The sequence below is a fragment of the Liolophura sinensis genome, chromosome 10, assembly GCF_032854445.1.
Source record: "Liolophura sinensis isolate JHLJ2023 chromosome 10, CUHK_Ljap_v2, whole genome shotgun sequence".
In the NCBI taxonomy this organism is placed as follows: Eukaryota; Metazoa; Mollusca; class Polyplacophora; order Chitonida; family Chitonidae; genus Liolophura; species Liolophura sinensis.
This window is the reverse complement of record NC_088304.1, coordinates 35,151,319-35,176,673: the sequence shown is the minus strand read 5'-3', so window position 1 is coordinate 35,176,673 and position 25,355 is coordinate 35,151,319. Positions and strand designations below refer to the sequence as shown.

The 25,355-nt window shown below is 39.2% G+C and overlaps 1 protein-coding gene across 1 annotated transcript in view; it reads right to left on the bottom strand.

Annotated features, from left to right (window-relative positions):
- Positions 1-5,644: 5,644 nt before the first annotated feature.
- The window catches only part of LOC135476623 (mitogen-activated protein kinase 1-like), a 28,119-nt gene continuing 8,408 nt past the window's right edge, over positions 5,645-25,355 (bottom strand). Inside the window, exons 2-11 of the mRNA XM_064756710.1 lie at positions 16,540-16,666; positions 15,560-15,615; positions 14,297-14,486; positions 13,507-13,639; positions 12,043-12,114; positions 11,529-11,608; positions 10,758-10,836; positions 9,945-10,054; positions 9,088-9,194; positions 5,645-7,443 (exon numbers count right to left, since the gene is read on the bottom strand). Coding sequence (XP_064612780.1) covers positions 7,440-7,443; positions 9,088-9,194; positions 9,945-10,054; positions 10,758-10,836; positions 11,529-11,608; positions 12,043-12,114; positions 13,507-13,639; positions 14,297-14,486; positions 15,560-15,615; positions 16,540-16,666 — 958 coding nt within the window. The 3' untranslated portion in view covers positions 5,645-7,439. The remainder of the gene's footprint in view (positions 7,444-9,087; positions 9,195-9,944; positions 10,055-10,757; positions 10,837-11,528; positions 11,609-12,042; positions 12,115-13,506; positions 13,640-14,296; positions 14,487-15,559; positions 15,616-16,539; positions 16,667-25,355) is intronic.

The following is a 25,355-nucleotide window of genomic DNA, read 5'->3' as shown; positions in this document are numbered from 1 at the left end:
GGGGTTGCACTCTGCTTTTCTCAACCAATAAACCTGACAGCAATCATACCAGTGAAAACATCTTAATAGTACAGTGTTCAACATCATGGGTGGCGAAACAGCTGGGGGACTGAAAATTACAGTGGGGTGTTCACGTTCCCCCACCCTTCCCCTGAAATGATGTTTTTTTTTTTTGTTTGTTTTAATAAAAATGCTTAATAAATAAAGGATTAGGAGCGGCTTATCCCACATTTATTACGATTTTTTCACACGAAATCCCCTCAGTTGCGTGTCCTGCAATATAAATGGTGAGAACATTTGAGGCCTCAACTGATGGGCTGGGGTAATACTTCACTGCCTCAGCCTCACCAGACTGTATTACGTTCTCACGCACCTGAACACCCATCAAATAGATAAAGCCATATGGAAATGCTCGCAGAAGCATCCCAACTACAACCTTATGTCCAGGAAACACCGTCATATGGAACGAAAAACGATTTACTGACTGACTTGTTTAATGCCACACTTTTTGACTTGTACTTTGGGAATCTCTTTCATGGCGAGAAGAAACCAGTGTAATTCGAAGTTGCAGTCAAGTTCTCAATGTTACACAGAAAAGCACAGACGACAGATACTGAGCGAGCGTAAATGCTTTATTGTCTTGATCCTATCCAATGACAAAAGGACGACACCAGCGTGGTAAAATGAGAAGATGAACACAACATTCACACGTGTACCCACAATTGATCAGGAAAGGCTAAAGGTCAACACAACAGACCACATCAGAGTAGTATAGCTGAAAATCTACAAAATTACAAATGGCCGCCACAATCATCTTGTTGGTTTTTTCTTTTTTATTTTTTTTTTTCCTTTCACATGATAATTATATTACACATTCTTGAGGTATATTCCAGCTGTTCATTTTTCAACCCACTTTTTCTTTGATGATTTTATACAGGAAAACATCCAGGGGGAAAATTAGATACCGGTACATATACACATATATCAAAGGCTGCCTGCCTAGCCATCGTTTCATTGGAAAGATAATATCTTAAACTCGGAGTAAAAGAAATAGCCAAAATGAATCGAATGCAAATTAATGACACCTGGAGGAGTATATTTAGCTACTTTCCAATGGAAAACCTGTGATTTAATTCAAACCGATATCAAAATAGGACTTAAAAGAGTGAAAATAAGCGAACTTTCAACGTATACTGCACAGGATTCAACACACAAGTAGCATGGTGGGAAAGGTTTTTACGAACTGGCACATTAACAACAACAACAACAACAGCACTTTGTGACCTCGCTCACGGAGTCCTAGTACTACACGTATATGAAATAACGATTGCTGAAAACAAGGAATGGATGCACATCGGTAAAAATGGGCAATAATTAACTCCCTTTGTAATTATTCTTAATATTAGATGTTAATATATTGACAGAGAATTAATGATGCTTACACTTATCCCCCCTCCCCCCTCTCCCCAAACAATGAAGATCTCACTTCTGAATGCAAGAGTTTATTTTCTAGCAGGCTATACAAGCCGGCCAACACTGAATGATAAATGGTCTAAACTTAGGACACCTTTGAATAACATACTGTTTATCGAAGTTTGAAGAACGTATATGTAGACCTACTTCTCTGTTCACACCAAAGTTTTCCTGTTTCGTTCCAATAAGTGTGTTATACCTATGGGACCAACACATGCATACTTCAGGGCTTATTTGGAATGCTAATATGTCGACTAGTTGACTAGTTTGACATGTTTCAACGATGATAACTGTTGCCTGTATACTGTGAGATACTCTCTGTCATAAGATTCAGCAGGTGAGCTTCTTCATATAGTGGTCAATATTGTTTAGTATCACAACATACCCAGGCTGGAATTTTCACATTTTTTCAATGTGTACGCTGTACACTCTGATACAATTATTACTGGAACTCAAATAACTGAGCCTACCGCCTATGCTCAACACTAAGTATTAAATATCTTTTATGTAGCTTACAGTTCCAGCTACAATTATTTGGCTTACAGCCGCTATGCTCTGTGAAGTTGTCTAGAATGTACTCTATGCAGTGTTATGCGGTTTACAACCCCATGCACAGTGTGGTTTACAACTCCATGCACAATGCGGTTTACAAACCCATGTACAGTGTGGTTTACAAACCCATGTACAGTGTGGTTTACAACCCCATGCACGATGTGGTTTACAACCCCATTCACAATGCGGTTTACAACCCCATGCACAATGCGGTTTACAACCCCATGCATGATGTGGTTTACAACAAATCTTACAATGTTATAAGGCCCAAGCTAAGTTGTCTTGTCTTAAAGTTTTCTCCATGACTCGATCTTCAACGATAAGGCATACCGTAACAGTAACACTACAGTATGAATTGTAAAGCAGTCAACAACTGAAAGACAATTAAATCTTGAAAATCAAGGTGTTATGTTGTTTGAAATATAACACGGTACATAGTAGAACGGAGTATAACATTTTTTCAAGGAATAGCACAATAGTCTGAGTGTATCTCATGAAACAGCACACTGAGGGTATCTCATGAAATAGCACACTGAGTATCTCATGATACAGCACACTGAGTATCTCATGAAACAGTACACTGCGTGTATCTCATGAAACAGCACAGTGAGTGTATCTCATGATACAGCACACTGAGTGTATCTCATGAAACAGCACAAGAGTCTCCGTATATTTCACAGAACACCAGTCTGTCAAGGAGGCGGGGGGTGGGGGGGGGGGATAGTAGGGCTCGGTAATACAAGATTACTAATCTTCCTAAAAACTAAAAAGTTTACAGCGTTTAAATCATGATACTCATGTACAGAGATCCCAGAAAAGTTTGTTTTGTATACAGCACTGTTTATAATATGTATATATCAGTATTTACACACCTGTACAGAGACATACTTTAGACATCAATAGTTCAAAGGATCTACTACACTAGCTCTAATGATACAAAATGCTTCCATTATAACACTGAGGAATACACCCAATGAAAATCACGCAGATATCATCCTATCCAGAAAAACAGATGAAACTCAATGAACAACATTTTTCATCGGTCACTTCCATTTTTTCTCCTGTAAATCACATGTGAAAACTTCCTACAATAGTGCATTCCCTATCCCTTTTAGTCTCCGTTGATAGTGTAAGTTTTTCTTTAAGTGGAGAAATTCTTGATATACTACATGTCTGAATGACCAGTCCTCTAGCTTTATTCACACAATGTGTGATATTTCTCACAATGGGAGAAATATTGACATCAACTGGGAAGTTCCAAATTTCCAGAAGATACAAAGTTGTTCAGGCACGGAGGGACGTTTTCTTTCAATCTAGCAATTCCATATGTAGAAATTATAACATGCACATATCCGGACGATGTCCAGTCATTCAGGCAGTAAAGTTTTCGTTCATTTAGCAATTACACAATGTATAAACATGTCAACAATAACAACAATGATAATCCAGGGTATTTCTTCTCCCCCTTCATTCCATTCACATCATAACATAATCTAATCTACCCTATTTATTCTAATTTTTGGGACATCTGTTCTGCTCATTATAGCTAATATATATGTAATTGTAGCAGGGAAATTGAATCTCTTTTTGCTCACATGGTTAGACCATCTACTAAACAACATACTCATACCTTTACTTTTTCAAAAGCTAGTCAAGAAAACGTAATATTATACTTTCAACAGTACTAACATCTGTCCCAAAAATTAAAAGAATTAGGGTATGTCTTGAAAATACGACCAGCAAGGTCAAGAAAAATGTTAATCCCAAACAAAGCTGCTTACTCTAAGTTCAACACACATAAATCAACTAAGCTGCCTTCATAGAAAGCACCTACTAATTGGCGCCCTCAAGCTTCTTATCCATGCTTCGAAATTACATTGGTTTTTGTTGTAGTTGTAAGCATATCCAAGAATTACTTTCAGGTGTTTTGAAAGTCAATGCTGAAAGTTCATCACAAAATCAAAGCAAGACGCTCAATCTCACTGTACTGATCACAAAATTGTCAAACTCAGAGATGACACATAATAAGTTTTAACTTTTTGTTTCTAACACAAATCTAGCCCGTGGAATCCCTGGCCATAGACCGCCTATTCAATCGCTCAATCAACAAACTTCATCATCCAATTCAATCCTAGCCAATCCAATCCAATCCAACCAACCAACCAAAATTTTTCTAAAAATTCTTTGGTCTGCACCACCAGCAACTCACCTCACCCTGTAAAGCCTCTGTCTCATCCACAATCAGCCTCACTCTGGTCCACGATCAGCCTCAATCTCATCCACAATCAGCCTCAATCTCATCAACAACCAGCCTCAATCTCATCCACAATCACACAACACTTTCACTATCACTCCCCCATGATAACATAACTTGAGGCAATGGAATACACACACAAACAGCATGAAAAGAGGTGACTCAGCCAACAACAATAACAAGTTTGTTCCTTAAAGAAAAAAATGTGGAATTAATAGCAAAAGATATATGCATGAGCACACCATTGTGGAAAAAAGCACTCAAACCAAAACAATTTTCGTATATCATTAACAACACCACCAGGTATATTATAGTGCATGATTAAACGAGTCACTCAAACAAAGCCAATTAAGCCAGTAAACCACACATGCTCAATCATTTTAGCACAGATTTTACACCGGATGTCTGGAACTTTTTATACGGCTTGAAACCTGCAAATATGCAACTTAAGTACATGTACACTTTAATAAACACCACATTTTATACATGTAAGGAGCTATAGAAGAACTTAACAAGTAGCAAGTATGGAACTATTGTATAATTTAATTACAGATGTATGGAACCGTTGCTAGTATAATATATTAGCAGATATGTGGAACTATTGTGTAATTTAATTACAGATGTATGGAAACGTTGTATAATATATTAGCAGATGTGTGGAACTATTGTATAATTTAATTATAGATGTATGGAATTTTTGTATAGCTTAACAGTGGATGTATGGAACTTTTGTATAGCTTATCAGTGGGTGTATGGAACTTTTGTATAGCTTAACAGGTGGGTGTATGGAACATTAGTATAGCTTAACAGTGAATGTATAGAACTTTTGTATAGATGAACACCTACTGCAGCGGAAATTCATCATGATCTAACCATACTACGAATTTGGTCTAAAAGAATTTTTTCCAAGTACAGTAAAAGTGGTACTATGTGCGGTACAAATACTTGTATCATACCAAAGTAAAAACTTCGTACTTGGGACCTAGAGCCACTACTCTTATCAGTCATGAATAGGGCTCCTCCAATAAAGCTTGAAGTCTTGACAACATTTTGATATCAGAATGATATTTTGAGAATAACTGCCCTGACATGAAATTAGTAACATGCTGTACAGAATACATATATAGTCATATCCCGTTATTTGTGGCTCCCCACCCTAAACAAAGAAAAAAAAGCAATACAAGACAAGAGCCTAAGACCTGGCAAAAGACCCAATGAGGAATTACACAAACCAAATGGAAATCTACACACAACAGCATGATGAAAGTGACAACACTCGAATAGCTTAGTGTGTATCGAGTGTCAAGTAAAATAAGTAAAAAAAAAAAAACCATCTGCAAGTGCCCCCCCCCCCCCCCCCCCTCCCAAAAGGAACAAATGTTCAAAAGGTGACAAAGTTTACCGGAATTATCGATGGTTTTCTGTCAAGGATTAGAGGAAAATGAATAAAACCATGAGCTATCTTTTAAAATCACATTTTCTTGATTAACAATGGTAAGTCAAAACCTACATGTAATTCAATATTATTATTCATCTAAACTTTCCAAAGACTTGGTGTAACAAGTTATTTATTAGACGCTGACACAATTTACTTTGAAAATTTCAACAACTCGAAGGCCCACATCGCTTATCCATTCTGCAATGTTTACATAAATCCTACTAACAAATGTAAATTTTAAACAAGATTCCTTGTCAAAACACATGTAAAACAACCCTCCACTTGTATTCAGTAAATACTGCATTCAGATCTTTGTACTTAAAGACACTCACTGATGAAAAACAGAAGTAAGAAATGCCCCACTGCTCCTGCCTATCCATTCAATGGTATCAAAAACAGAGAATTCCAGTCACAAATCCCACACAAACTGGAAAAGTATTCAACAACACAAAGACTGTGACCTGAAACTCGTCAGAACATCATGCTATTCCTCACATGCTCAATTTCTCACTACATCATCTTTCCCAACTCTGTTAAGTGCTAAACACAAAGAAAACACTTTAATGTAGTATCTGCCAAATGAAAGACCATTTAGCACTTTCCAGAAAAAGAACATTTTTTCACAGGATTTTTTTTTTCAACAGAGTAAAATGCAATGGATTCCTTTCTGACCATATAGCGACCAGTGGCATCATGTCATCTTTTGCCACAGAGTATACACGGTATTAGGCTTCTGAATTCAAAATGCGTCTTCATACAGAGTATAAATTTGTTTGCCATATGCACCATGAAAAAGTATTTCAAGCAAAAAATGTGGATGTGATGTCACGGATACCAGTATCCACTGGATCCTCAAAGACCACTGCAGTGTTTGGTGCATTTAAATCCTTTTATTGACTTGGAAAAAATCGTAAAAAATTGTAACAGTTTTCCACAACAACCGGTACTGGTCTTTCATCGGACATATATTTCACTTTTTGTTTTCTTCTATACAACAGACTGGCCACTCAGTAAGGCAAATGTCGCATTAACCCTCAAACGGAATCAACCTGCCTCATTCTGCTACACTCTTCTACCCATTCTTTGTTTCGATAAATTTCAAATGAACAACAGCATATTAAATATCTTTGATAACACAGGCCATTCACAGAAAGAGCCATCAAGAAACGTTGTAGCTTTTAACAGAACAAAGATATCAAAGTTTTAACACATATAAAGCTGTTGAACTGAATGTACTGTATAACTGACGACAGTGGTCTTACAGATTCAATGATACTTTCTAGTTAATAAAGATAAAGTCACCTCAATGGTTTTTCTGGTATTGGTTACTCTCCTAGTCCCTATTTTCGCACAATAACATCAGCTATGAGGTAACATCATATATATACATAAAATTTGTCTTCAGAGACAAAACATATCCATTGCAAATGTGAAACCTGTAAATGCTCCTCTTTCTGTTCCGCCAGAAGAGATAAAAGCTACCTTTCAAGAGTTCTACTTGGCCAAAAGAGCAAACATTCCATACAACTGTCCACCAATCAAAAGGTCTGAAAAACACTTGACCTAAACACCCAGTTGTGCCGAAGAACTTGATTGGTTGGGTCATAAAGGCAGTTTAATGTTCTATCCAATGAGGTGGTGACTTGCTCTGTCTGGTCTCACTGTCAGTCACTCCTTAAACTTTCTCTGTAGTTCCGCCCCTAGACACATCAACAGGACACCTTACCTGTCAACAACAATAAATATCACAAGGGTTTAGTAAGTTTTTTAATAAACGAAACAAGAAAGTCTGATTCTGCAGTTTGACAAACAAAACAAAAAAGGAGCAACACAACAAATTTAATGAAGTGGCACCATACACATCAAAACATATGGTTACACATTGTACACCCAACCCAGACTCTAATCTGACATCAGCCAACACTAATCTTACTTGATACTGTTGTAACGATGCACTGTCCTGGCAGAGAAGAAAAATTCTTATCATGACCAAAAATATTTTTTAAAACATGGTGCAAAAAAGTCAAGTATTTTGCCATATTTGTAGACAGACAGCTTTAAACAATTCTTAGAATTTCAATCAGTTGTAAAACACATATAAATATGCTACCTCCAACCAAACAAAGGTGGCCTCCCACAAGCTAAGCGACAGATGTAATGTGCTATTGTCTGAGCTGTTCATTATTTTTCTAGAATTCACACTTGGGATTTAGTGGTTTGAGTGGTGAAGGGTGACGGATTTTACCACCTCAGTGAACCTTCCTTTGGTGTATGGTTTTAGTGGGATTCGAGCCCACGAACACAAGGCTCTAAAACTTTACAATAACGCACTGAGCTATCTGAGGAGATCATAAAACCTTCCCCTTTTAGACGACTTTAAACCTTTATTGTGACATCTGTCTTTGTCAAATCAGATTCAATTCCACTTGGAAAGCGAGAAGTGTTCTTTCATGTGTGGCTGGATATGCGCACTTACAGGTTTTGGCTAAAAAAATTCGCGTCACCTTATACCAAGGACTTCTTCTGTACACTAACATGACACTCCTGGCGGCACAACAGTTACGCAATGCAGGCTTCAAATGTAAAATGTTTCTTTTTATACAAAGAATATCCATTTAAACATGTTCCATAGAAATCAGGCTAATCCAGTATTTGTATTGTTATGTGGATAAGACCACACACGAACTGTCCATTCTTGAAAAATAATGTACAATTATGGCATATGTCTGTTGTGTGGTTTACGTGAGAGAACAGCAAATTCTTGAAAATCTTCATGTCTTGTTCATTCTTTCTTCAAGAATCTTCAGTTACTTGTCCTTTCTCCACTGCATAAAGGTGGCCACCAACAAGACAAAGACGGCTTCTAACTAGCCAAAAGTGGCCTCTGACAAACCCAAAATGGCCTCAAACAAATCAAAAGTGGCTTATAATGAGACAGAGATGGCCTCTAATAGGACAAAAGTGGACTCTCTAACAAGACAAAGGTGGTCTCGGACATGACAAATGTGGCCTCCAACAAAATAAAGGTGTCCTACAACAAGATAATTCCAATTAAACTGAAGGCCTCTTCAAACAAATTCATGGCTTCCTCCAGGTAGTTAAAGGCCTCCTCCAACATGATAAAGATCCCCAACTGGTTAAATGTGTGGTCCCATTTGTCGATGGTGTCAAACAACTTGTTAAAATGCTTCCTCCAACTGATCAAAGGCTTCCTTCAACTGATTAAAGGTATCCTTCCACTAGTGTAATTAAAAGCATCTTTAAACTACACGTAGCTAAAGGATTCCAAAGGCCCCTCTCAAGCTGTTTAAGGCCTAGTCCAGCAGAACAGGCATCCTTCAACAAAATAAAGGTAAGCTCAAGCACTTACTTTGTTTCTTTGAATTTGACAGCTTCTTCGAATATTAATTCTTTTAGCCGCTCTTTGGGAAGATCATCTAGTTCTGTCTCGAAGGTGAATGGTTCCTCGGTGACAGGCTGCAAGATTAAATCATGGCATTAAACTAATCTCCCAAATATTTCAAGTTCACTTGCTTCGCTAGGAATACATATACTATGAATAGTTTTATCTCATCATTTGTGTTTTACGTCCTTCAACAATATCTCACCTGTTTAATACAGGAAGAGGAAACCAGACAGACCTCTGAAAGCCTAACAGGAACTGGATTCAAAACACGAAACCTTATCGGTTAAGAGCTACAGAAGTGCCCATTTGAACAAACGAAAGTTTCATGGAAAACTTCATCATTATTTTTCTCAGCGATTAGGAAAACACAGATTTATATCAATTATTGACAGACCTTATTAAAAAGAGGACAACAAAGTTAAACAATGACAGCAGTAAGTAACTGGGAGAAAGTATTTTTGACACACTGAAAAAACAGGGAGGAGAATCCAATGTGTTTGTTTGATTAGGGGTTAACATCTTTTCCAGTATTATTTTGGTCAGATCACAACCGTGCCCATTCAAAACATTCTGGGCCAATGTGACCAGCACCTGGATAATGCCCCTATTCTGCAAGATGAGAGAGGAGAAACCAAAATTAATAATTTGAAAATTTAAGGTATAGCCTGTTTTTGAAATTGACCCCAGGATTCCAGCTTGCATGATAGATGTTCGTATTACTCTGCCACTGCAATGAAGTAACACTCAATTACAGACAGGTTATTTAAAACATACTAAAATGAGGAGAGCCCCCAACTCAAGGGAGACAATCCTAGACATACCTCATCAGCAGGATCATAGTACTGTTCTAAATAAGGGTGAGCTAATGCTTCCTCTACTGTTATCCTCTTGTGTGGGTTAAAAGTCAGCATCTTGTCCAGCAGATCTAAGGCTGTGAGAACACAAAACAACCTCATATTAATACAAAGGCCCACACACATTCAGTCAATTTAGCAGGAAAAGACAAACTTTAATATCATATTACACCTGCCTGAATAGTATCGGATTGTGTGATCTTCACAAGCTGGAATATTCATACAAAGGTAAAAATTCCCAGTCATTCTTAACAATGTAAAACTGCTTGACTTCATGTAAGAACACATGAATAAAGTGTCCATACACATTATACTCAGGGTACAAGCAGTCCTATGAGTAGTTTCTTGATTACGGTAGCTTTTCTTTGTATCGCAAGTTTGCTTTCTCACAGAATCAATGTCATCAGTTCACCAAACACAGGTGCTTTTAGAGGGATATATACTGGCCAACTTTTCCACATGTGACATGGGTAATATTGGTGGCATGAAGGCACCTGAACCACTCAGTCACAATGCTCTCCCGCACAAAAATTTCAGTCCAACTACTTCCATTCTTATGAGGTTACAAATATCTCTCCTGTAATTCTTCAAACTTTTTGCACGTTTGCATGGTGTTTATTCAATCACACCATGAAGGCACTGTTGAGTAATAATACCTTTTGTGAAGCTCTGAAACTGGCCAATCCAAACAATGTAAGTTTATCCAAAAATCAATGTGCACATATTACACTGAAAGTTCCTCTTTCATATGTGAAAAGGTGGAGGAGTTACAGTACTTACATTTCTTGTCAGCTTTAGGAAACAGTCTCTCCCAGGGTACCTTGGGTTTGTAAGGTAAAGACTGAATGTATCCTCTAGCCTGAGAAAGAAGACAAAACTTTCACTATAAACTGAGCACAACACATCTGATAGTACAACTCCTCTCCAGTCAAAAATCTCCCATTATTCATCCAACTATGTCCTCATCAAGCGCAACATCCGAACTGTTGTAATTCTCCTAAGGCATTTTTCATGGGACACCTTTTGCTTGATTCTGATCAATATAAAAACCTTACAGTGCCAATTATTAAATAGGTTTTTGTGCAATGTGATTAATTTCTCATCCCACATCACACAAAATTCTCCCATTTTCATTATATAGCAACAGATTCATGCTGTATCCTGCATCTGATGAAATACATGCCTGCTCACTAGGTTATCTCCCTTGGTTCAGGTGTTATAAGGGACGTCGCTGGAGTGATTAGCTGATACATCAGCCTTCTCCACTTAATTTGATAGGGGTTTTTTTGCCAGAATAAATTCGTTACAAGGTCACTCGGTGACAGGATACAGAAATATATGGTGTCAGTAAACTTGGCTGATGCCTCGCCAAATAAGAGGGTCACTGATGCCATTCACGACATATTTCTCTATCATGTAAACTAAACAATTAACTAATATTATCAGAAAAACTTAAACATGTGTATCATAAGTGTTATTTTAAGGCAGTTTTACATTCCACACTTTATGTGAATTACAGTGCTTTTGAATGGACTTAAGTCTGTAAATCACCTTTTCATTAATGATACAGTTGAGGTCTTCCTGGGTGGGGGAGCCCAGCACCCCAAGGATGTGATTCAGCTGATCCAAATCTGACAGAGTTAAGCACAATTCTGTCCCCATGATTAATCACAAACTTCAAAACAAAAGTCTGATCAAACTTTACATTAAAAATTATCAAAAAAGATCACAGAAAATGTACTGAATACATCACACTATGCATTCTTGGGTTTTTCATTATTACTTTAGGATAGAATATTATGAAAATAGCTGCACAAACTTTTTTAACATTTGTCTTCACTGCATAAACAAGGACTATAAACATGCTATTAGCATTCTGCAGCCAACGTAGATAGGTCCGCATATTTTTTCAGCAGCCAATTCAAATTACAATTCTCATGTTTGAGTCTCTCCAAATATGTTGACAAAAAAAAGTAAAACAGAATTTTAAAAAAAAGGGTTTTCAGGAGAATTGTCTTTCCTCCATTTCCTTGGCTCCTGCACTGTCACAGGTACAAAAGGATACAGTGTTTCCCTGGAAACAGCGGTCTGTTAGCCAACATCTCCGCCAGGATACATCCCACGGACCACACGTCAACTGAGGGGAGGGGGTCAAGGAACACCACCATACAGCAGGGGAATACAACAAAACATGACAACAACAGCAACATTCACAGTACGGTTCAAATTTATACCTCGTGTAGTTTTCGGTTGGTAATAAATACGGTATGCAGAACTCCTCCACTTACAAGACGGTGACTTCTACAATTATCCTACTTGCCAAAGCTCCTGATCTAAAGCTGCGGTCGAACCAAAAAGAGCTGGATTCAAGCTTGCAACCTCTTGGGTCTATGGTCATGGGTCAATAGGGCTGCTCTGAATTACCTCCCATGTTACACGACAGCAACTGCGACCTAACACCAGACTAGTTTTTGAGTCGTGAAACTACGAGTCGTGAGGGCCTTGCCTATTAAACCATGCAAGGTGTAGGTTACGTCACAACAGTGGAAAATATTTTGTAGGTCAAAGAATGTAATGAAACACGATACAAGCAGTTGGGAATCGCAGAAATGTCGAGAGATCTTAAATGAAGCCGATGTTTTTAAGTTTATAGGTAGAACATATAACATTTCACAGAGTTTGCCTAAGTTGACTACTGTATTTAACCAGGGCCAAATTACCACCAAATGAACTGACAAAATACAAGATTATCCTGGACTTGACAAAATTGAAATCTGTCTTAAATCTAGGTTAGTACAGCATAAAACACCGATCAAACAAATAAATAAATAAAGCTAGGTCTTACAACTAGCTTATGCCACTTTAACTCATAAAACTTGCTATTAGCCATTTTCTGAGGTCCCACCTAACCAGAGTGTGCCTTTCAAACAGGAGAGTGACCTCAAGGGAAGTATTTAGGTGCAGCCTTATTGGCTCTGTTAGCTTAATGATCCAGCAAAGGCATTCAGAAGTTATTTGTTTCAAAATGAGAACAAGGCAACTAATAATAAATCCCAAAATGTACAGGAATGATATAAAGAGATGTCAAAATACTGAAATGTGTAGAGTTCCATTTATCCTGAGGTGAATGGCGTAACCTAAAGGTTTGAAGGAGTCTGGATCCAAGTCGGGAGACCTGGGTTCACATCAAACACTTAAAATAGCACATGTTGCTGCCTCATTTGGCGCTCAGTTCTGAGAGGTTAAAGCTAGAAAACAGGACTGTTTGGCCCTGAGTCAGTATAATAAGACTGGGTGGGGTGTCATGTCTGGTGTCTTTAGTATAATATTTCAGTGGCAGCAGCACTTTGATGGCATGGAGTTGCCCTGCCACAAGAAGACATAGTATATGTACACACACTTAATATCTCCTCGGACAAATGACTGAAAATAGTTCAGTGCGACATAAGATCCCAAGCATACATACATACATTACACACTCTGGAAAACAGGGGCTCTGTGACTAGGAGGCCCAGAGAGACAAGGATACTGGATTTTGTGTAGCCCTTGGAGTTGAGCATGATCTCTGGGGCGCGGTACCATCTTGTGGCCACGTACTCTGTGAGGAACCCCGTGTGGTCATGGTCCGGGTCAGCCACTCGTGCTAAGCCAAAATCACAAATCTGAAAGCCCAAGATAGGTGTAGTATGAGAAGTGATATGTTGTGAGTAGGGATGAAGTGTGATGAGCAGTGAGTATTAGAGTGAATACAGTGAATGTTGTGTATCGCAAGACAAGGATGGGGCATATCAACAAAATTTTGGCAAAAGAAAACATCCTGCGTATTAAAATCACAAACCAAAGTCATGACGTTTGATATCGATATAAGAGGGGGCATCCACTTTTAGCCACTGCAACCAAATCAGTTTACCTGTCTGGCCATTTTGTAAATCTAGGTGTACTCGTATAAAATCTGTTCTTAATCGACCCATGGATGTCTCACAAAACTAAACCATGGTGTTTCAAAACAGTAGTGTAGTTTTTGGTGAGATTTTCGCCTCGTGAGATCATGAGTCCAGTATCTAGCCTGTTTGATATTTTCAGACAGGTCAGAGAAAAACCTTACCTTGTGCAGGGAACATAAGGTACCAACTCAGCCAGGAACAAATAAATGCGCTAATAAAAAACATGGAGAACAGACAAAATAAAAAGGTGGATTTTTAGTTTTATTTTTAACCATTTTTGGATTCTTGGCTCGTCCGCTAAACACAGTACAAAACTGGTGTCATCTTTACCACTCGGCTACGATCTACTCCCTTACTAGCTGTAGTGGGACTTACCTTCAAATCACAAGTAGTGTTGAGGAGTAGGTTACTAGGTTTGAGGTCTCTGTGAAGGACATTAGCTGAGTGGATATACTTGAGACCCCTGAGGATCTGGTAGAGGAAGTAACAGACGTGGTCGTTACTCAGGGATTGGGTCTTCAGCAGCTTGTACATGTCTGTCTCCATCAGGCATTGGACGATGTAACTGGCAAAGGTCAAGGTCAGTATCAACACAACTCTTGTAGTGAGGCAAAGCTATACACTTGACTTGTGTATACTTACAGTATGTGCATGTAGGTTGTCCGGTCTTGGTACTCAAGGCTACGTGGCTGTGTTTTACTCATACATGTTTATTAAAGCATATTCTGTGGGCATTATTCTGCCTACTCTTATAAATTTGCACTGTCTGTTAAGCCCAGAAATTGTCCAATGCACCCAATGTATATTTGTCTCCAACATCAAATTTTAAAGCCACATAAAATGCACTGTACATGTAAGTTGCTCTTTCAAATGTAAAAAAAAATTTGAGAAATTCCAGTTGCAAAATCATGCAGTTTCAAAGTTTGCAAAAGAACTTTGCATGAACAGGGTGATTCATTTTACAGCTGTTTACAAAAAGGCCTATACAAAGCTTACAAATCCCCCACCTTTAGTCTACTGTATCCCAGAGGTAATGTAGAAACCAGGAAACACCGCCAAGTATCTAATGGCTTCAGCTCAGAGTGCATTTTGGGCATGAAATTCATGTACACTACAGCGTAAAAAACACTTTAGATCAAGATTTACATGATATTAGATTTACATGATATTAGATTTACATTTATATTTTTGTATAATTTATTTTTTCTGGCATGAAATTTGTGTTGAAAAGTCGAATTTCCCATTACAGGAACTATATCCTGCACATTAAAATAACTCATTATTTGTTTTTTTTTGTTTAAAACAAATTTAGATCTGCTGTGTCTGCTGTATTATGTTATAACTGTGTGGGCTGCTGAAATCTGAATATGTAATCCACAATTACTCGACATTCAAATGCATTCAATTCTACTCAACAAAACACTCGTGTATTTGGTTTAAACACTCGTCTTCACTAATATTAATTAAGGCCAACTTTTACACTTGCAGCTGTTCTTTCCTTTAATAATACCATACAATAGTAAAAAGAAAAAAAAAGGTGTAGAAGGTATAGACAGAAATACAAGATAATTGCATCATTGAGAAAAACTCTGGTATATTGCTGTGATATTAATTGTGCATGTAAAGGGTAAAGGATACACATCTTTCATTTCACTGATGGTCGGTGCCCTTAAGATGTCCCGGATATCAATTATCTGAAAGAACAAAAGAGAAATGCTTGAGTAAGACCCTTTATCATCCATCATCTAAGACACTCCCTCGTTCAAAACAGTGAGATTTTATATGTTTGAATGGTGTAGAATATATCACTTATATGACGGCAAACAACATTTTATAGCCCTGTGGAAACCCAAGACCATCCGCAGGTTGCTGGATGACCTTCCTACCTACCGCCAGAGAGGTAGCCAGCATGAGCTGGGCTTGAACACACAACGACCGCATTAAGGGCAGGCTCCTGGGTCACTGTGCTGCACTCTGCTAACCACCGCTAACCATCGCTAACCACTGCTAACCACCGCTTACCATCGCTAACCACCGCTACCCACCGCTAACCATCGCTAACCACCTCGGCCATGGAAGGCCCCATTTATTTACGAGATTGCTGTTTAACACCACATGTCAGCATGAACTCAAGACTTTTTCTCTTACATGATGGCAGTGTGGGAGGGTGGGAGAGAAAAAGGAATGCTCTGGGTAAAACCACCAACCTTTGGCAACGTGTGATGTAAAAACATCCACTCCATACTGGTGTCAGACAAACAGTGCTCAGCAAACAGTAGATTTTGCAAATGGCCACACAACCGTTGTCAACCGTTTAATATCTCCCACGAACAATGTTAGCGGGTGAATTCTAAGGTAAGATCTTTAGTAATGACCAGCACAAACTGAACACAACTGACAGCTGATAGTTCACAAAATACAGCTGCCAAAAATAGAAAGAGATCTCCAAAAATGTCACCTCACACGGAAACTCATCAGTGGGTTGACATGGATTTGATGTTTGGCACTCACACATCAGCAAAAAGGGAGATAACACTGCCCATGAAGCTACATGCCTGACAACAGGTCTTTGCAGAAGTTTTGCTAGTTGCCATACATGTTTGACTGACTATACTCACATTTTCATGCTTAAACCTGGTTAATATTTTGATCTCTCTCAACGTTCTCTGGCAGTACGTCTGGTGCTCAAAGGGGGAAATCTTTTTGATGGCTACACGGGTGCCGTTTTTGCTGTCCAGAGCTGACCTGAAAATACAAAACAAATACTTGGTAAGTTAAAACTATAATCTAACTATCACACTGGCAAGACATTACTCTATACTTACCTGTACCAAGGTTTCATTCGAACCCAATTTACACCCCAACAGGACTATTTCTATACTATTAGATGTGGCCTAGGAATTTGGAGCCAGGTTACCGTGGCAACCACAGAAAATCACCTCTGAAAACATGTATAATCATCAAAAATTAAAACAGCAGAGACAACACATTTAGAGATATAACCGAGGGCCTGTTTTACTGAGCAGTCGCAAACTGAGCCTGGTATAAACTGAACTGCACGTCCAACATACAGTGAAGAGACATACATGTATGTACTTCACCACGCTAAATGTCGGATGTTGTGATGCAGCAGTGTTGTAAAGCGAGCCCCAAGACAGAGATGCTGACGGACAGATGGATAGCCAAATTGGCACACCCATGCATGTATGTACTTCACCACGCTAAATGTCGGATGTTGTGATGCAGCAGTGTTGCAAAGCGAGCCCCAAGACAGACATGCAGACGGACAGACAGATAGCCAAATTGGCACACCCATACATGTATGTACTTCACCACGCTAAATGTCGGATGTTGTGATGCAGCAGCGTTGTAAAGCGAGACCCAAGACAGAGATGCTGACGGACAGACAGATAGCCAAATTGGCACACCCATACATGTATGTACTTCACCACGCTAAATGTCAGATGTTGTGATGCAGCAGCGTTGTAAAGCGAGCCCCAAGACAGAGATGCTGACGGACAGACAGATAGCCAAACTGGCACACCCTTTGAAACCCTTCGCCTAATCAGTGTAATACCATCGACAATTTCACTTACAATAGCGATCAGTAATACTGAAAACTGTGTCCTCAGTGTAATACCATCGACAATTTCACTTACAACAGCGATCAGTAATACTGAAAACTGTGTCCTCAGTGTAATACCATCGACAATTTCACTTACAACAGCGATCAGTAATACTGAAAACTGTGTCCTCAGTGTAATACCATTGACAATTTCACTTACAACAGCGATCAGTAATACTGAAAACTGTGTCCTCAGTGTAATACCATTGACAATTTCACTTACAACAGCGATCAGTAATGCTGAAAACTGTGTCCTCAGTGTAATACCATCGACAATTTCACTTACAATAGCGATCAGTAATACTGAAAACTGTGTCCTCAGTGTAATACCATCGACAATTTCACTTACAATAGCGATCAGTAATACTGAAAACTGTGTCCTCAGTGTAATACCATCGACAATTTCACTTACAATAGCGATCAGTAATACTGAAAACTGTGTCCTCAGTGTAATACCATCGACAATTTCACTTACAATAGTGATCAGTAATACTGAAAACTGTGTCCTCAGTGTAATACCATCGACAATTGGCAAGTTCCTAAAAAACTTTCACACATCAGATGTACAAGATATGCACACCATATTAGAGAATGAGAGTGCATGAAAGTCATCACAAACTGGAGAAGCATATATGAATCACGCTTAAAGTTTTACATTGTACTGCAGTCTTTCAGTTAGATGATGAGGAGTCATTAGATGGGTTTACTGTGTCTTCTTGTGGCAGGGAGAGTTCTAAGTGCAGCCGCCACTGAAGTATCATGCCGAAGACACCAGACATGACACCCGACACAGTCACATTACACCGACACCGGGCCAAGCAGTCCTGTTTCTTTGCTCTAACCTCTCAGTGCAAAGCACTCAGACACAATACAAACACCCATGGTATACACGTCAGAATAGAGCTCTGAAAAACAAAGCTCCAAACAGATACATGTACACATACAGCTCCATTCACTTTTATTAACTTTTTGTTTTTTTCACTTCGTGCCATACTTAAGCCCTGTCCAGACTATCCAACATCACTCAACTTTTGCTGACTCAACAAGAGTGTGTTGAGTAGTCTGGACAGGCCCCTCAACTTCGTTAGACAACACTCAACACTATCCAACAAGGTTGAATCGGAAATGTGCATGTGTATTTTCTGTCAACAAGTTGAGTGAAGTCAAGTGAAAGTAGTCAATCAGCAGGCGTTTAGAAATAACGTGGACCGTCTTAAAGTACATGACCTGGGCAAAATGGTGACAAAAGAGAGAAACTGGTCTAATGATGAGATGTCTTCTATGCCGAACAGCCATGGCAATAAGTGCAGCCGATAAACCCACGACACGATTCATCTAGTTGCTCGCTATTGTGTCTCATGCACTGGAGAGAAATTATGGAGATTTCCCTCCAATTTATCGAAGAAACACAGCTCAACATTGTTCAACTCCCGTCAACAGCGTTGAACAAAGGTGACCCCATCTGATGTGTAGTGTGGACGGGACACTCAACTCACGTCAACAGTGTTGAACAAAGGTGACCCATCTGATGTGTGGTGTGGACGGGACACTCAACTCCCATCAACAGTGCTGAACAAAGTTGACCCACCTAATGTGTAGTGTGGACGGACACTCACAACTCAACTCAACAGTGCTGAACAAAGTTGACCCACCTGATGTGTAGTGTGGACGGGACACTCAACTCAACTCAACAGTGCTGAACAAAGTTGACCCACCTGATGTGTAGTGTGGACGGGACACTCAACTCAACTCAACAGTGTTGAACAAAGTTGACACGTCTGATGTGTAGTGTGGACGGGACACTCAACTTACCTCAACAGAACCTCTTGTTGACTCAAAAAAAGTTTGAGTGATGTTGGATGGTGTGGACGGGGTTTTAGAAAGTTTTTACTTTTAAAATAAGACAGTGGTTCTTCACCATGTGCAAGGCAACTACAAACAGAACTTTGTGTATCAATCAATTGTTGACAACATGTTCAATATAAAGCATAATGAATTCAACCTACTCTGTTTAAAACACAAAAGGAAAACTTGCAACAATAATATTAGTACACGGATATAATTATGTGTCAACTGAGCCAACCTTAAGCGCACAGTGCCGCAGGACAAATACAAGACTACTGAGGAACTGAAAGGCTTTTGGATCTATGTCCACGTATATACAGTGTTCTATATGCAGGATAGCCATCTGCTGTAACAACAGGCTCTTGTAGTTTATATTTACCAACAGGTGCCCTTTGTTTGTCTGTTACTATGGGTATCAATGACCCCAGGGCTGATTAGTGCAATCTCAACCAGCATACAAATAATCCCGGAGCTTGATTCGCCGCTGTGCACTGGCTGTGCACTGACGGAGGCACCCAGCAGTTCATGCCCTTCACTGCGGAGAGATGGTCAAATATTGGTACATTGTCCACATGCATGCTAAGTGCTAGAATTAGTGCACGCAGGCTGCATTGCAGCACCATTGATGTCAAATGCCTCAGGGCACCAGGAGGAAACTTTGACTATCCTATACAGGGAGTATTAATAGCCCAGCTCAGTCAGAATCACAGCTATTGAGGTAGTTTATAGGGTCAACCAGACCCACGTCATGCAGACCTGTAGGCTTTGGAACCTAACCAGGGTCACATAAACCCACAGGTATATGAAGAGCACTGCCTGCTGACTCAACCCTTTGTACAAACTGGTCCTACACAGGGTCTCAGTATCTCCCTCAGGACAACTTCTCCGACAAATCGCACCTTTGTATTTTTCTAATGTTGTACAACAGAGATATTGTGAAATACGCAGACATACACACATTAAGAAAATCAAAACTTCAGCAATGCTACCAATTCTAATCAATCAAAAGTAAGTTATTTGTATAACCCAAGGGGAATTTCTTTTTGGTGTGACATTACACAAACTCTGCCTTTGCCATGCACACAGAAGAGCTAGCAATTGAGCAATGAGCGACAAAACCATATGTTATTGGTTTTCCTAACATGGCACGTCCCACAAACTCAAAAGAATTCCTGATCCAAGGTATCAGCCAGTATTTTTTAACAGCCTCCTTCTGCTGTTAGTTATTTACTGGGCAAAACAAAAAGTTGGATGGGCAACACCATGTGAAAGTGGGTTCTGTTATTTAATAAATAAATAAATAAATAAATAAATGAATAGATGAATAGTGATGACCAGCTGAATTCAAACAAACAGACATCTACAAGTGTACTGTAATTCTGCAGCCTTTTCACAGGTTTGCAAGGTGTTTATTCAAGCATATTCTGAGGGCATTATTCTTTGTTGACCGATAGGATTATACTTTCTGTGAAGCCCTCAAATTGGCCAATCCAACCAATGCAGTTTTGTCTATAAAATAAAATTTAAAATGTGCATAGCATTTAAATTGCTCTCAAAGCTTCCCTTTCATATGCCAAAACTCTGAGGAATTCAGGTACTACATGTTTTGGTGTCAGAGGTTGGTGAACTTTTGGCTAGTGTGAAGATAATGCATGACATGATCTCCTATAAGCTTGCCGACACAGGTCTGGGTTACACCATAACCCCGGCATGAATGCCATACCGTCACTGTGTCAAAAACAGACCATGCTACACACAATGTCAACCGCTTGTCACAACCCTAGCCCAATGTCAAGTCAACATTCTTCAGGTGATTTTATGGAGCTTTTCAGCCAATGGTAGGAAGCTCGGCTGATGTATCTGTCTTCATAACTGGCGACGTCTGAATGTGACACTGCACATGTTGTGGTATGATTTCTTCATTAAAAAGGCTATCATATAATTTATTATTTCAGATGAAATGTTTGGATATTGAATCATATTTCACTCAGATACCACTTTTGTTATTACATTTTGATACTTTACACCCAGACGCCATGACTTCAAAAAAGAAACATTGTTTTATGGTGTTTCAAACAAAGCTTAGTCAACTTTAACATTTCTACATCACTCAACAAGACAACATCATACAAACTCAGGGGTTCACCTGAGAAGTCAACTTTAACATTTCTACATCACTCAACAAGACAACATCATACAAACTCAGAGAAGTCAACTTTCCACGAACCCAACTTTCCACGTACAAACTAACACTTTCTGGGCTAAACTGAGTTTTTGTTGTTTTTGTTGTTTTTGTTTCCACCGACCGTTTAGATACTAAAAATGAATATTTTTGTTCTTCAATATTCTTCAGTGCGTATGTTAGACCTGAAGCTGGCCCCCTGGTTGATACTGGAAACTGATCACCGACACACACTGCAGTTAGCGTTACATGTATTTCAGGATACCAGTCCCGTGAAGTGTGAAGATCTGCACAGAAACCTTAAAACCCTACAGTATAGGTCTAAATTGACTGAAACTCACAACACGAGCAATTGGTCTTGACATCACTTTTACAAAATATTTAGTAGTAATGAATCAGGGCGGAATGGTCTTGCATTAATGGCTTATGGAATATGTGACTGTCACTCTCAGTCTGTAAAAGGACGTGTCAAAAATGATCTAAACAAAAAACATTTGAGAAAATCAAAAATCGTGCAATCGTGTACTAGAAACTAATCTGAATGGTGCATCCAGATGAGTGTTCTCTGCATTACTTAAATTCTCCTGAAATATTATACTTACTTGCAAACCCACAAATAGTGAATTACCCCATACAGTATTAACTATAATGATCTTTAGATAGAGAGTTCACACATTTACAGAGATAAAATACACGGCTACTTTATCTAACAATGAATTGTCACTTTTTCCACGATGAATACGACTGGATCTCAACAGCCTGAAGTCCTGTCTGGCATACAATCTCCATGTTCAGTCTCTGAACAAAAAAACATGTATGCTGTCATAGCGAATTGATGTCACTGGTAAATGTTCATATCTGGCAAAGAAGGTTTTAATTTCACTGCTATAAGCCATAATCAAATTTCAAACTCACAAAAACGAAACCTGGAGGTAAACTGCACGCTTGCCTTGAAAGAAGCTGAAGATATTAGCGCCACCGGACGTCAGGAGGAGGAAACCTGTTTAACTGCGTGCCCTCACATACGGTCACTCACACTACACTAATGCCAAAACAGAAGGATCAGAAGCCGAAATAGGTCAAATTATTTGTGAGGACCGACTTGGCAGAGACCAAAAAAGCTTATTATGTGTCATATTTGATTTCATATGTCTGCTTCCAAAAATTGCCTTCTTAAATCTAATCAACGCAGAGGATCATGAAGATTTCCGGAAGGGAGATAACTTTGGACATGTTCAAATTGAGTTTGTGTAAAATTTTGAATATTTCTTGTTAATAACAGCCTCTAATTGAATAAATATAACCAGTTATTGAGTTTTTCATTCAATCGACTGAATACCGGCGCATTCAGAGGACTTCTATGAACCCCTGAAGATGATGTCATGTGAGATGTTCTCACCATAGGCCTATGATGGATACAAGCTCTCAGGTGATCCGCATTGGGGAGCTTACGCAAATACCGAACGTTGGGGTTAGAAAACACTTGATTCACCCAACGCTTATGCACGAAGGCCATGTACCCCCAGGGTTCTACCCCCAACTTCCTGTATATGCGCGAGCACCCCCACGCAGATCTCACAAGAACGCGTATCCATCACATATATACACAAGTGTTTGAAGGAATACAGCTAAAACATTGCTATAACCTGTTCGTGAGTTATCATCTCCGCACCTCACTCAAAATATATTTATGGCATTCAACCTTCACTGTTCAATATCCTACACGTCCTTACAGTGAACATCAACGAGAATGTTAATTATTTATTTATTTATTTATTCTATTGATGTTTTAGAGCCATACTCAAGAACATTGCACTTATATAACGGCGACCAGTATTATGGTGGGAGGAAACTGTGCAGGGCCTGGTGGAAACCCACCACCATCCACTGGTTGTTGGCAGACCTTCCCGCATACAGCCCGCCGGACTTGAACTCACAGCGACCACATTGGTGAGAGGCTCCTGGGTCACTGCGCTGTGCTGGCACGCTAACCACCTCGGCTGTTTCACTTATGTGACAATGAATGGGTTTGTGACTGGAGAAACATTTGCCCTGGCTTTGACAGGTAAATCTAGACAAACATTCATATAACAGCTGCCAATCAAGATGGACCTTCCCCATATGGCCATTCCCAAACCACCGAAAAATTAAGAAAGTATATAAGGTAGGAAATTAGCTTGGAATCATCCAAAAAGAAGCAGTCAACAGCGTTCAATGTTGTCGATGGCATGACAGCTACATGTATGTGTGACGGAGCAAGTTCTTTTTTCAGTCACATGACGGCGATGGAGTCCTTAGAGTGCATGTACATGTAACGTGCCTCCTTGTTGCAGGACGGATTTCCACCACTCTCTTATCTAGTGTTGCTTCACTGAGATAACTTAACGAAGGCAAGAAAGCCGCTCAATTCGAGCCATTATACAGATACAGGTCAACCAGTTGCTGCACTATCCACTTAATGCTGAACACCAAACAAGGAAGCTACAACTTCCTCTTAAGGTCTTAGATGAGATCCGACCCAGGATTGACCCTGGATGATACCTCCCCCAAAGCAGACGCTCTACCAAAACTGCCATCCGGGCTGGCACATGTATATGTCAAGAAAACTGGAATTGAAGACACAAGAGACGCTGACCCGCGGGAAAGCTTACGCCAAGCGGACACTTCATACGAGAGAGCCAATAAGAACCACATGAATATGCATGTAATTATATAACATCGCTGTAACAGTCTCACAACGTTCGGTTTCATCGTGTGCCACAGTCTACCAGTATGTGGTTTAACATGCTCATTAACACTTGAATGTTGCCAAGTTCTGCATGTAGATGAAAGAGAACCACTTTAATTTGGTACCAAACTAATCAAGCTCTACTAAACTGACAAGTTTAATAAATACATAATGGTATAAAAAGTTATGATTTCTTCCAACTTTCTTTGACTCACAGACATAAAAGCTCCCATAAAGCATCATTCTTAGCTGCATTTTATAAAATTTCTTCTGGTCAGCATGACACCTTTTAAGTTTGGGACAAGAACCCACTTTTTTTTCCCTGGTATGCTGCCTTTCCATGCACTGACTGAAATTCAGGTCACAGCATCAACATGCACTTAACTTCCACCTTTTTCCCATGCCATTATATACAAAAATGCCCATAACTTTCAAAACAGCCGTCAAAAATTGCAGACGTAAATCAAAAGTCACCTGACTAATTTTGTCGATTGACAAAGCTCTACCGCAAACTTCTGATATAAATGTGAGTAAAACAAAAATGTCAGATAAACTGCAATTAAGTCAATCTTTGACAAAAAGTGTATATATATATATATATATATATATATATATATATATATATATATATATATATATACACTTTTTGTCATATATTTGTTTTGGTTCAAAACCTAAAGTAGTCTTAGTACTACTATCAGTGCTGCACATACATTGTACCCAGAGAGCAGCTGCAAATCAGATTAGATACCATACATGTATCGCTGGTTACCTTTAATATTAACATTCTCAAGACGCCTCCCTGGGTCTTCAATCATGCTACTAAGCAGCAAACTAATCAATATGCTAAATACCACACCATACTGATGACAAGGTTCATGGACATTTCTCGCCTACCAACATGCTAGGAATTTTTCACGCCCCTGAAAACCGCGTTCACCGACCACCCCCCTTGGGACACTCTGTTCTTATTGGCGCAGTGTGTATTTGTTTGTCAGTATAATGGCTGGGGGACTGCACGTCTGTTCTCCTTGTCGTAGATCAATACTATCCA